This window comes from Alexandromys fortis, unplaced genomic scaffold (genome assembly GCF_014885135.2).
Source record: "Alexandromys fortis isolate MF-2015 unplaced genomic scaffold, M_Fortis_MF-2015_v1.1 scaffold_185, whole genome shotgun sequence".
NCBI classification, from domain to species: Eukaryota; Metazoa; Chordata; class Mammalia; order Rodentia; family Cricetidae; genus Alexandromys; species Alexandromys fortis.
The window spans coordinates 46,663-60,964 of NW_026068094.1; the positions used below are offsets into that span (position 1 = coordinate 46,663).

The 14,302-nt window shown below is 41.0% G+C and overlaps 1 protein-coding gene across 6 annotated transcripts in view; it reads right to left on the reverse strand.

The window, feature by feature from the left end:
- The window catches only part of Large1 (LARGE xylosyl- and glucuronyltransferase 1), a 383,834-nt gene that overhangs the window by 13,073 nt on the left and 356,459 nt on the right, over positions 1-14,302 (reverse strand). For all 6 annotated transcript variants that reach the window (XR_007588866.1, XM_050123188.1, XM_050123191.1 and 3 more), the window contains 2 exons: positions 10,452-10,730; positions 372-518 (listed from right to left, as the gene is read on the reverse strand). Coding sequence is in view for 5 of the 6 variants with exons in the window: in XM_050123188.1 (XP_049979145.1) it covers positions 372-518; positions 10,452-10,730 (426 nt within the window). In the remaining variant the exon portion in view is untranslated. The remainder of the gene's footprint in view (positions 1-371; positions 519-10,451; positions 10,731-14,302) is intronic.

A 14,302-nucleotide genomic window follows, 5' to 3' on the forward strand; every position in this document is an offset into this window, starting at 1 on the left:
ATATTTATTCATCCTATCAATTTAGTTCTTCTAGAGAACATTACCATGCACTCCAAAGGGAGAATTCTGAGCTAAGGGAAAGGTGCTAAATGGATTTTTTCATGCCTTTTAAAGTATGAACATAAATGTGTGGCTTCTCGCCCCAGCAAGCCTCTTTCCATCTGGATGCAGTCCCTACCATCCATGTATAAAGCAATAATATGTCAGGGAGAAATAGCAGAGTCCCAAGGATACTGGGATTAGTATGTCTCTTTGGTTTTATAGTGGACTAATGCAACATATTGACCTCTTTGCCAACATCTTTGACAGCTGGGTGTACTGGGAGAGAGATGCTTTGGGAACTGCAGATGTGTGCTGTGAGGGTCACTCACCTGAATGTAAATAGGGTCCCCATGTCCAACATTGACAGAAGCTCTGCTTTTGACTTGGGGAAAGAGAGTCTGTATCGCAGTGTCTCGAATGCAGGGACAATCATTGCTTTCTTTGTGTTGGCAAGGTCAAGCTGGATGACAGACTTCCTGAAAGAGATGCAAAGAGAGATATAAGGTGCCTTTGATGTTAGGTCAAGCCTCTTCCTTGTGAAGATAAGCTGATGGTCAGTCCAGGAAGGTTAAGCAACTGTTCAAATGCCTCATACAGAGCACAGAGAGGAACTGACAGATTATCATTGCTAACCGAGAGCACGCTAAACGGTAGAGGCTGGGTTTACTGCCCACAAAATTGCAGTGTGCACTACTATCACAGCCAGGAATAGAAGGGGGAAATCTCAAAGGACCTATTTCTACCTCTTCTACAACACTGCAAGTCATAGAAGACCAGGGATACAAAGCCAATGAGTGGAAAGACCACCCATGACCCCTCAACTCTGGGATGACCCTGATCCTGAACCTGTAAAGTATATGGCCAGCACCAGTCAAGGTAAGTTAGAAGGCTGATGGATTACGTGGAAGAGTTCTCCAACTTCATTGACTCCTACCCAGTCTTCTGCTCCTCAGAACCTGGCTCCTGCCCCTGAGTTGGACTGTTGGCTACCAGTTCCAACACTATCTCTTGGAAAAGGAGAAAGGCTCAGAGATAGCAGTATAGCATGATACTTTTAAGAAACACAAACTGCATTTGAATTCTGGCAATGTTACTTTGAGTCTTGTCCTGGTCAAATAACTGAGCTCAGTTTCTGACAGACTTCCTGAACTACCTCACGTTTCTCCTGCCCAGAACTGTGACAATAATGCCTGACTGCCGTAGATGAGGTAATATCACACCAAGTAGTACACATGGCAGGATGCAAGTATGCAGCGATAAATAGAAAGTATCATCTGCAGTCTTGTCATTATTCTGTGGCCTGATCTACTTTTGGCTATGACCTTAGTACTTCATTTTGTATATAGTCACACCACTGACTTAGGATCTTGATGCACTCATGGACCTTCTGCGTCTATTTCTACAATAGAAAAAACAGTTGAAAGGCTTGAGGGAATGGCAGACACTGGAAGGCATCTTGAAAAATCCTGGGAGAAGCAGCTTTCATAGCCATGTGAAGCCACTTCACTTAACAAAACTTGGAGTCTGAACTTAAAGCCTGGACTAGAGATGATGTTCAAAGAGAAGTCACATGCTGTTTTAGTCACTGGCTTAACCTGGTCCAAGGCAGAGCAGAACAGGGCCACAGGCTGAGAAGCATATAGTCACGACTTTATAACAATTAATGGTGATGAAGACTATGGACCAGGACCGATAAGGACAGATTTCTGAGACCATCGTTTTAGTCTTATGAGACTTTGGTGAATAGATAAGAGGTGTCCAAGAAGTAGCCTGTAAGTTCATCTTGGAATCCCTTGAATATCACTATATTAAGTCCTTATAATTACAGTGATACACCCCACATCACTACTACAGAGGTTTATAAAGGATGACAGAAGACAGATGTCTGTAAACTATACTCAGCAAGTCTGAGAGTCATGGGTGTCAGTCAATCTGTCTTGGCCTGCATTCTTCTCCCCCTTGTTTGTTTGAACAATGTTGTCAAATATCTACAGTTCCTTCCTCTGTGGCCAGATACCCAGAATCAGGCTTTTGTATTAAACCTACATTATATACACAGTTGAGCCTAAAAAAAGTATGGACCTACTTATCTACTTTAGATGTGAAATAAGAATCTAAGTCTAAAGAATATTCTTGGGTCCCTGGGACTCTAGGCCATAAAAATGTTGGGGGATAGAGTAGCTTGAATGTAATTGACCCCAATAAGAGAGTGGCACTATTAGGAAGTGTAGCTTGGTTGGAGTGGGTGTGGCCATGTTGGAAGAAGGGTGTCACTGCTGAAGCAGGGTTTGAGGTCTGCTGTGCCCAAGATATGCCCAGTGTCTCAGTTCACTTTCTGTTACCTGCAGATGAAGATATATTAACTCTCAGCTCCTTCTTCAGCACCATGTCTGCCTGCATGCATCCATATCCTGCCATGATAATGGACTAAACCTCTGAAACTATAAGCCACCCAATAAAACGTTTTCACTTATAAAAGTTGCTGTGGTCATAGTATCTCTTCATAGCAAAAGAGACCCTAAGACACGAGATATTGTTACTTAGTCAGTGGTCACTGTACATCCACCCATCACGTGCCAGCTACATAGAAATACAGCCACCACACACTGCCCAGATAGTACTTACATGATGGCATAAATGGCTCTATATGCTAAAAGTCTGAGGACAAAGATCTCTAAATTTGAAGCAAGACTGCATCTGTGGAAACTTAAGTTATAAATTGCATGAAAGTAGAGTAGGAGGTGGGCAGGGCAAAATTATGATGGGAACAGGACATTCATTTATATGCATATATAAACATGAGGTTCTCTATATAAGCCCCAGTTATTATTCAATCACAGTTACTAATATGTATGTGTGCTTACATATGTATGGGTGCATTGTGTGTAAGCCAGAGGTCAGTCTTGGAATATCTATCATTCCTCATCCCAACTTGTGTTTGGAGACACTGTCTCTCATTGGGAACCAGAGCTTGCCAATTAGGTTAGGTCAGCAAGCTCCAGGGTTCACCTGCTTCTGTATCCCCAGTGCTGGGATTAGAGGCATACACTATGACATTCAGCTTTTTCTTTTCTTTTTTTTTTTTTTTTTTTTTTTTTGGTTTTTTTGAGACAGGGTTTCTCTGTGGTTTTGGNTTTTTTTTTTTTTTTTTTTTTTTTTTGGTTTTTTTGAGACAGGGTTTCTCTGTGGTTTTGGAGCCTGTCCTGGAGCTAGCTCTTGTAGACCAGGCTGTCAGCTTTTTCTTGTTTAATTCTCAGATCAAACTCAGATCCTCAAGCTTGCCCAGGAAGCCTCTTTTCTGACTGAGCTTTTGGTCCCCACTTGCATAAAAACCATTTGTTTTAATGTCATGCTCAAAACTAATTCTCCTTTCTAAAGGGCTATTTAAAGCAGCAGCCCTCAGAGCTTGCCTGCTCTGTCTAGGGGTATACACTCAGCCTAAGGGAAATAACACATTTCTCACCCTTGGTGATTGATATAGAAACAGAGCCTGGGAGACCACACAGATGACTTTGTTGGGGCTCTGCAGGTTTTTGAACTTCTGTTGCAAAGATGCCCAGAGCTGCTCCTCTTAACTTTGTCTCACTGCACTGGCTTTCCAATTCTACTTTGATTCCATTAGAAGATATTCACCCTGTGATTTATTTTTACTATAATTATATTCTTAGAATCTGTTACTTATAATCAAACACTAATGGATGTATTGCAAAGCCTATATTGCAATAAACAGACCCAATACGCAGCATACCTTATAAATAGGCTCTGGTTAGTTCCTTTCCCTCCACAGAGAGTATCTGGTTCTGCAGTGATTTCTGCAAATTTCTTTGATCTCACCGAAACACAAACTGCCACAAGGATAGTTCTGTTCCCAGATTAGTTCATTTTGGACGCAGTTCAGAAGGTTTCAATTTTGAGGTTCTGAAAAGGTTTCATTAAGGAAGTTGTCTCAGCAGTATAGTGGTTGCAGGGTCTACATTCTGAACATTTCAGTTGAGTAGGATAGTAACTATGGCCTGGGCCCTGCTGCAGTGTGCCCTGTTGATACATCCTATCTTGGCTGGGACATGCTGGCTCAGGGGCAAATAATCTGCTACCATCATTTGCCTGTGAGTCATGCAGTGACTACAAAATTTTCCAGAAGCAGGGGTGTGATGATGGTACATCTGGGTTGGGAGACTTGAGTTATATAAATGGCCCCCCAAAACTGAGTCACTTCGGATCACTCCATATATCTCATTTCTACTGCTGAATCTAGACTGTTAGAATTGAAGGGTTTTATTTTCCTGTTGAAAAACTTCACTGGATCACAGCTGTCCTCTTGAACAAGTAAAATTAGATGAAGGTATTTGGTATATGTATTAACATCTTCATCACTTGATCTTAAGAAATCAGCTAACCCTTAATAACATAGTCAATTAGTTGAAGAATACAAAAGCCAAGTTTTCTTAAAAAAAAAAAAAAGACTGATGCCTCAGGGCTGTAACAGTCACTAACTGTGATTCCACATGGAAGCCTGCTGTACCACATTCAAGCTTGCCAATTTCAAAGTCTTGCCAACCCTTAAAGTCTGCTTTTCTATATTTCCATATCCACCCATTTATCCATATCTCTGCATCTCTTTTTCATGTAGAGCACTGAGTGACATGCATTGCTTCTTGTTCAAAACATTTTCAAAGTATTCATAAACTTCCTGCAATAGTTTGGGTTGAGGAACATTTTTGTATCTACCTAAATGGTGCAGGGTATACTACTGATAAAATGGAGAACACTGCAGAAGAGGTGCTGTCTTCAAAGCTTGTCTGCCTCTCTTCTGACCTTCTAGATACTTTTTAATACCTGTTTCACTCATTGAGTCCCTATCTGAAAACACAGGCAGTGACACTATTTCTCTGCTCTCAGAGTTTTAGAGACCAATGGAGGGTTTGTCTTCTAGTAGTGAGTCCCCTCTCCTTCCTAGTCTCAACTTACAATGGGCTTGAGGTAGGAGAAAAGGAGACCATGGACCATTCAAAAGAGAGGCATACTGTTAGAGCAAGGGCAGATTTCTGGCATTTTTTATGGAAATAAAAAGTATTAACCTTTCAGTTTCCAGCCAGCATTTCTCTGTCCAGTTTTTCTCCACACCCTCTTGCCTTAGAAATAGATGTTTCTGTAACCAGGAAAACCGCCCAAGTTGTAGCATGAGATTTATGGGCAGGGGTACTTCATAGAAACAAGGGACAACTTATCACTGCCCTCTTAGAATATCACCTCCCGAGGGTCTTGATGGTGAAGACAAGGCTGTAGAACCTGGTGCTTAGCTAGTATTCTGCTTAATCATTCAACCTGTTTGTTATGTACAACAGAGTCTCCCAGAAGGGTAGTTCTGCTGCAGGTGCCTTGAATTCAGATCCAACCTAGGAATTCACCAGCTGGTACTCTTGAGCAAGCCCTGAGAACCCAGGGTTTGGTAGGTAGGATATACACTTAGTGTGTACTCTGTAGGGTTTTGTAAGGATTGAATCGGTATCCTCAGGCAAAGGTTAAGATAGCTCTCAATGCATAGATCTCTGGGTTGATGATTGTGGTCATAGTGATGAATTTGGACATGGGCATCTTGATCAATCAGCAGGCTAAACAGAGAGCACTTCTGGAAAAGCTCACAGGGAACTAGATTTTCAGGTAGCAATGCTGAGCCCTGAGGTGGGGGACTCAGTCTGAGTACCCTCATAAGCAACATAAATGGAGGTGCTTGTTTGCTAAAACACATGCAGGATTATAACAGTGCTTAGCACATAACAAGTGCTCTATGAATGCTAATGTTATAGATAAGGTAGAATTAGAAGGCTATGTGAACTCAAGGAAATGCCACCTAGTTAATGTCTCTCAATAGACACCTAGCCTGACTCACTTGTCACCTCTTTTACCCTGTTCACATTGCTACACTTATTCCATTATACACTAGAGAAAATATAAAGGAATGCAGTTATGTATCCCCTTAGAATAAATGGAATTACACTGACTACTTATTCCCACATGCTACAAAGTCCAGTGTTGGCCAGGGTACCATGTTTTACTCCTAGAACATAAATACAGGGAAGGCAATGGGTATAGCTATGGCTTGTAGGTAATAATCAGCAATGAGAATTTTGCAGGTGACCAATGATGGAAACCAGTCCAATCCCATGGTGTGAATAGTCCTGGTTGTGAAACCACCCTTCAACTCTTCTGCCCTTCAGTCCATCAGCGATACCAGCTGTACTTGAGTCCCACTGACCTTTAAACCTAACCTCAGTTATCAGCTCTTTTTGAGGCGTTCCATGACCACCCACATCTTCCTGATATACTTTCAGCTCCTGCAATTCTATTTTGCATTCATGATGAAAATTATAATGGAAACAATATTAGCGAAGGTAGTAGCAATACAACCGGATTAAAAACTCCAAGCATGGAAAAATGTTGCTTCCCCTGTGCTTTGTCGCAAGTCTTCTATACTAGGTATACACTGCATGGTCACAGGACGACTGTTCTATCACTTTCTAGGACTCATGAGAAAGATATGGGATGATCCTCATATCAAAGTCAAGGAACATCTAGGAGGTACCTAGATGCCAAGTCCAAGTAAATGTTCCCTAAGGAGGTGTGGTGATTTGAATGCAAAATATGCCTTACAATTTCTGGAAGTGATCTCAAGTAGTGGTGTTGTTTGGGAAGATTTATGTAAGTAGCCTTCCTGGAAGATGTATGTAAATTGAATATAGGTTTTGAGATTAAAAGCCTCACCTATTTTCAGTATGCTTTCTCTGCTTTGTGCTTGTGGCAGAAGATGTAAGCTCATAGTCTCTTGCTCCAGCAATCATACCTGCTACTTGCTGTCATACCTCTTTGCCAGGATGGATGCCTATCCTTTTGGAATCATAAGCCCAAATAAACCCTGTCTTCCTTAAGTTGCCAATGATCATGGTAATTTATCATGCAACAGAAAAGCAACTCATATATGAGGATAGAATCCCCTTCATTTAAAATGGGGTCACATCCTGATATACTCATCATACATTGAAAGCATGGTGTATGGGAAATCCATTTACTACACCTAATCTAGTTAACACCATAGCTTAGTCTTGTAGCACAGTGTGGGGTATCAGTTGTCCCATAGCCACACAGTTGACTGGAGCTTCTGTCACTGTTCAGTCTGGAATCAAGACAAGATTTTATGCTAATTGCTACCTGGGAAAAACAGCAAAATTCAAAATCTTTAAGTATGGGTTCTGTAGATACATCATTATATAAGTGAAAAATCAAAAAGTGAACCATCGTAGACCAGATACCATTTATATGTTTCTCACGTCCATGAGAGAAAAAAATGAATTAGTTCCATGCAGTTACCCAACTGTCCTGAAGGTGGCGGGGCATTTGCAAGGGAAGGTCCTGCAGTGAGGACTGGCAAATGAGTCCCAAACTGACAACTGTGAGCCTGCCATGTGGTAGGGAATTCATTCCTGTGGAACATCTACTATAATCCAGCGGGATGTCAGTGCCCCTTCTTTAGGTGAAACAAAAAAGTTTTTTTTTTTTTGAAGAAGTTTTGGGAAATGGAGCAAGCTGCCCCAAGTCATGAACCTGTTCAAATGAAGGACTGTGTGGTTTCTTCATGCCCCCTGACCTTACTAACAGTTCTGTGATCAAGCATGAAAGCTGGGTCTCTAACAGATACTTTACTAGACACAGATTGGGCTGGAAGAGAATTTGGTGATACTCTGCAGCTCTGCTTATGCATAGACACAACTTCATTATTTTCCAAATGAGCTGTTTGTTTTGCTATAATATTAGCAGGTTGCTCAGCAACTGTTTAGTGAGCTGCAATGCTGAACTTTTTTTTAGAAACTAAGAAAGACCTTAAAAAATGTAACATAAGCAGGAGTTTTGGATGCAGGAATGAACTGTAGAAGGCCATTTTCTCTTCTTTCTGACATTAATCATTCACTTCCCTGGGCCCTATATTTAGTCACCTATAGAAATGTTTACTTCAGCTGGCAGGGCTTCCAGGGTGTCATATTTGTGGTATTACTATTTGAAGGTTAACAGAGTTTGAATAAAACATTTTTGCTATATTTACATGTGAAAAAGTGAGTCTCTACCAGGGTCTACTGGCCTTCTTGGAAACTACATATATTGTAGCAAATAGCACCCTTAAGCTCATCGTAAACCAGTAATAGCACACTGCTCTCAAAAGTGCCCATGAGTAATTCACACATCAGAAGCAAACACCTGGTAATCACTAAATTTTTTTTCTCCAAGCAAAGCAAATCAATAATCTGCCTATATAAAAAAATGAGACTGAATTTATTTTGGCCTTCTGACTGAATTTTTACAGGCTCTCAAGATTCTGGTGTCTAGAAACAATCTAGGTCAGAGGTTACACACTGGTGAGCAGGTGAGAGAGGACTAATGTTGCCCGGCGATATAGTTTGGTTCCATAGCATTAAAAACTCATTTTTAATTATTTGCACATTTTAAAGATTTTTTTATGTATATCAGTGTTTTGACTATACATACACATGTGTGTCACAAGAGTGCTTGGGTTTAAGAGAGGGCCAGTTCTCTGGAGTAATGAATGGCTTTGAACTACTACTTCTTCACTTTCCTGGGACCCAAGTTTAGCCACCTGTAAAAATGTTTACCTCAGTTGGCAAGGTACTGGGAACTGAACCTGTGTCTTCTGTAGGAGCAACAGTGCTCTTAACTGCTGACCCATCTCTCTAGCTGCCTATTATTTTATAATATTAAAACATTAGAACACATGAAAACTCAGGTCCTCTGAGAAAACATATAGAGTGACTAACTCCAATCCTGTTCCAACAGAGGTAATTCCATACCTGGGGAGATGGCTCTTGCTCAGATAAGTCTGTGAATTCAAATTGTAAGAAAGTGATAGGGTTTGAAGGGCAATCTGTAATATCTCAAAACTTATGATGAGATTCATAAGGTGACCTTTGAACTAAATAAAAAAGTTAGTGGTAACACATGTTGCCTAGCACTGAATTGCCATCAGCAATTTTAAGTCTTTGTCCAATGACAGACACATAGGGAAGAAACAAACACCCATTCCTATGTGCTGTGTTGCAAAACATGCTGCCCATGAGGTAAAGTTGGGAAATGGGCCACTGAGATGAGAGAAGGGCCTGTTAACACTCAATTCATTGTGGTAAAGACTTCTCAGGAAAATCCCAGGTTATGGATAGGCAGGGCACAGCCCTCTAACCTCTCTCTTTTCACCCTTTAATTCCCTGACAGCTTAGGGGGCTCTTCCATGATTACCAGGAAGGGACTGGTGTCTCAAACAACACCTTGCAATGAAAGTCTAATGTGCTAGAGGTTGAATCCATATTCAACCTTAACAAGGATGCCTTCTCTTGCTGGAGAGGGAAGGAAAAATGGAGGGAAGATGGGAGAAAGAGGGGTGTCCATCTGATAGGGCAGAATTTAGATAGGCAGAGTAAACAGAACAGAATGCTGGGAGGAAGAGGAAGTGAGCTCAGAAATCATGCAGCTCCTCTCAGAGCCAGACGCGATGCAGCAAGCCACCAGGTCAGACATGCTGAATCTTTCCTGGCAAGCGCACCTCGTGGTGCTACGTAGATTATTAGAAATGGGCTAAGAGGCTGAAACTAAGGGGCCAGGCAGTGTTTCAAAGAATACAATTTGTGTGTTGTTATTTCGGGGTATAAGCTAGCCAAACGGCCAGGAGCCGGGCTGTGGGAAGAGGCCCGCAGCTCCTACAACAGAAATTTATATGGTTCTGAGATTAGGTGTCCTGTGCTGTGCCTCCCCAGCTCCTTCTCCTCTAGTTATGCAACATAAAACAGCGTCTTCCAGTCTTGCTCAGCAGCTTCCCATTTGTAAAATGAAGACAAAAATATGATCTGTGGCATGGACCACAAGAGGAGGAAACAGAATGAGATCTTATCTGTCAATCACTTTCTGGTACAAGTGCTTCAACATATGCTAGGCATCATAATTACTTAGGTTTGCTTTAAAGAGCAGGCAGTGGTCTTTTGAGAATGGTTACAGGAAGTCTGTCTGCTGGAAAACTGGAAGAGGGGCAGGCATTTTGAACAAAAAGGATCTTTCTATACAAAAATTAACATGTCACTACGGAAACTCAGATCCAGTCTATGCATGGAATAATAGAACTTTGTATGCATCTTCCAAACCTGTAGGGACCCTTTAACAGGGTCCTACTGAAGGCAGGAACAATCTCTGGGCAGACCCCTTTCCGTTTTTGGGTTTCAGTTGCCCTACCTATAAAAGGTGAGTGGCAGACTGGACAATGGTTCTGACTGAGGACCTTTTGGTCTAGTTCTTCATTATCCTATGTGACTGCCAGCCTGAAGAGTGAACAGAGCAGTCAGGTCCCCTGGGGTCCTTACCTGAGGTACTCATAGAGCCCATACATGGGCAGGAAGTCAATGTCAGATAAGAACACGTAGGGTGTGCTGATGTGCTTCATAGCCACATTGCGCAAGAGGTTGACAGGATAGAACTGACCCTCCTTATACACGATGTGGTAGCCCACATTGTGGCGGCTCATGAGCACCTCGGATCCCTGGGCATAGCGGAGGAACTGCTGGGCTTCAGCATCAGACAGGTAGAGGGCCAGGCTGATGGGCCCCTCCCAGTGCTTACAGATGGCCTCTAGCATCTGGAGTCTGGAAAAGAAGGGAAGAAAGCAGCATCAGCATACCACCTCTGAGTCTCTGCCTCTAGCATGTCCTGGACAATCAGATGCAAATCCAAATCTCTTGACTAAATATGACTAAGTCCCTTACCAGTAAAGCAGACACAACACCCACCTTGTTGATCCTACTCTTCCTTCCTCTACTTACAACTGATTGCATGACACATTTCCCATTTTAAGCCTCATATTCATCTCCACTCACTCTAAGCTTCAGATTCATCCTCAAAGATGCTATGACTTGGCTGGGTTTTCTACTCAAGATTCATATATTGAAAGTCAGGTCCTCTGTGTGGTGGTATTGAAACTTTTAAGAGATAGGACTGAGGGAAGGTAGCTCAGTCATTTGGGGTGCTACACTTACAAAGGATGAATGTAGCTCTCATTGGATCTCAGTTAATTCTCACCAGCATGGGTTATTAAAAATGACTCCCTTTGCTTCCTTTCTCACCAAAGATCTTGCCTTCTTTTGGAAGTCCACTGTTTTTCATTTAATAGACAGGTGAAGGTGGGGGCACCTTTACTTCCAGCACTCGAGAGACAGAAGCAGGTGGATCTTTGTGAGGTCAAGGTCTGTTTGGTCTACAAAATGAGTTCCAGAAAAAAACAGATGGATACTTTATCTCAAAAAACTAATCCCCCAAAAATGAACATGAAACTGAAAAGCTTCTGTAAAGCAAAGAACATGGTCAACAAGATAAAACGACAGTGTATAAAATGGGAAAAGATCTTCACTAACCCCACATCAGACAGAGGTCTGATCTCTAACATACAAAGAACTCAAACCAAAAAAAAAAAAAAAGGATACCAAAAGAACACATAATCCAATTTAAAAAAAAAATGGAGTACAGATCTAAACAGAGAACTCTCAACAGAAGAATCTAAAATGGCTGAAAGACACTTAAGGAAATGTTCAACATCCTTTTCAGTTTCAGGAGGTCCCATTTATTAATTATTTCTCTAAGTGTCTGTGCTGCTGGGATCATATTTAAAAAGTGGGTTCCTGTGCCAACGCATTCAAGTGTACTTCCCAGTTTCTCTTCTATAAGGTTCAGCGTGGCTGGCTTTATGTTAAGGTCTTTGATCCATTTGGACTTGAATTTTGCACAAGGTGATAGATATGGGTCTATTTTCATTCTTCTACATGTTGATATCCAGTTATGCCAGCATCATTTGTTAAATATGCTTTCATTTTCCATTTGATATTTTTTTGCTTGTTAAAAATCAGGTGTTTGTAGGTGTGTATTAATATCTGGGTCTTCTATTCAGTTCCATTGGTCCTCAGGTCTGTTCTTATGCCAATACCAGGCTGTTTTCAGTACTATAGCTCTGTATTAGAGTTTGAAGTCAGGGATTGCGATGCTTTCAGAAGTTCTTTTATTGTACAAGATTGTTTTGGCTATCCTTTTTTTTTTTTTTTTTTTTTTTTTTTGTTTTTCCATATGAAGATAAGTGTTGTTCTTTTCAGGTCTGTGATGAATTTTGATGGGCACTGCATTGAATCTGTAGATTGCCTTTTTTACTGTGTTAATTCTGCCTACCAAGAGATAGGAGATCTTTCCACTTTATGGTGTCTTCTTCAATTTCTTTCTTCAAAGATTTAAAAGTTCTTGTCATACAAGTCTTCCACTTGCTTGGTCAGAGTTACTCTGAAATATTTTATGCTATTTGTGGCTATTGTGAAGGGTGATGTTTCTCTGATTTCTTCCCCAGCCCTTTTATCATTTGTGTACAGGAGGGCTACTGATTTTTTTTGAGTTAATCTTGTGTTGAAATAGGAGCGGCGGCGGGGCTGCGTCCCCAACACCCCGGCCGCTTGGCTAGCTTATGCCCGAAATAACAACACACAAACTGTATTCATTTAAAGAACTGCTTGGCCCATGAACTCTAGCCCTTACAGGCTAATTCTCGCACCTGGACTAGCCCATTTCTAATGATGTGTGTAAGCACCCCAAGGTGCGCTTACCGGGAAGATTCTAGCCTACATCCATCTTCATCGCGTGTGCCTCAGAGAGCAGAGCTATCGCGTCTACCCGGGAGAGCTGAGCATGGCGTCTGTGTTCCGGAGAGCAGAGTCTCTCCGGGAGCAGAGCAGAGTCTGACCTCACTTCCTCTTCCACCCAGAATTCTATTCTGTTTACTCCTCCCATCTATGTTCCAAGCCATGAGGCCAAGCAGCTGGTTTATTATAACTTAACCAATGAAATCAACAGATTGATATATGACACTCCCACATCAATCTTGTATCCTGCTACATTAATGAAAGTGTTTATGAGTTGTAGAAGTTCCGTGGTAGAATTTTTGGGATCAACTATATAAACTATCATATCATCAACAAACAGTGAGAGTTTGATTTCTTTTCTGATTTGTATCCCCCCGATCTCCTTTTGGTGTCTTATTGTTCTAGCTAGGACCTTAAGAACTATATTGAATAGATATGGAGAGAGTGGACAACCTTGTCTTGTTCCTGATTTCAGTGGAATTTCTGGGAGTTTCTCTCCATTTAGTTTGATGCTGGCTGTTGGCTTGCTGTATATTGCCTTAATTATGTTTAGGTATGCTCCTTATGTACCTGCTTTCTCCATGACCTTTATCACGAACAGATGTTGTATTTTGTCAAAAACGTTTTTGGCAGAGTTTTAAACTCCTACTCTCAATTTGATTATTTCCTGCTGTCTAGTTCTCTTAGGTGAGTTTGATTCTTTTGGTTTTAAAGTTTTCAAATGTTCTGTTAACTCACTAGTGTGGAATCTTTCCAGCTTCTTTATGTAGGCATTTACTGCTATGAACATTCCTCTTAACACTGCTTTCATTGTGTCCCATAAATTTGGGTATGTTGTGTGGTCATTTTCATTGAATTTTAGGGAGTCTTTAATTTCTCTCTTTATTTCTTCCTTGACCCATTGATGATTCAGGTGAGCATTGTTTAATTTCCATGTGTTTGTGGGCTTTCTGGAATTAGTATAGGTGTTGACTTCTAGTTTTAAACCATGGTGATCTGACAAGGTACATTTGTTATTCCATTTTTTTTTATTTGTTGAGGTTTGTTTTGTTAGCGAATATGTGGTCAGTTTTTGAGAAGGTTCCATGAGGTGCTGAGAAGAACACATATTCTTTTATGTTTGGATGGAATGTTCTATATATGTCCATTAAATCCATTTGAGTCATAACATCTGTTAGTTCTCTTATTTCTCTGTTCATTTTTTGTCTGATTGACCTGTTCACAAGGAACATACCTAAACATAATAGAGGCAATATACAGCAAGCGAACTATAACATCAAACTAAATGGAGAGAAACTCAAAGAGATCCCACTGAAATCAAGAACAAGACTAGGTAGTCCACTCCCTCCATATCTATTCAATATAGGCCTTGAGGTTCTAGCTAGAGGAAAAGACAACAAAAGGTCAAGGGTATGCAAATCAGAAAAGAAGCCAAATTCTCACTATTTGCTGATGATACGATAGTTTACACAAGCTATGTAAACTTCCAAAAAATTCTACCAAGGAACTTATACAACTCATATACACTTTCAGTAATGTAGAAA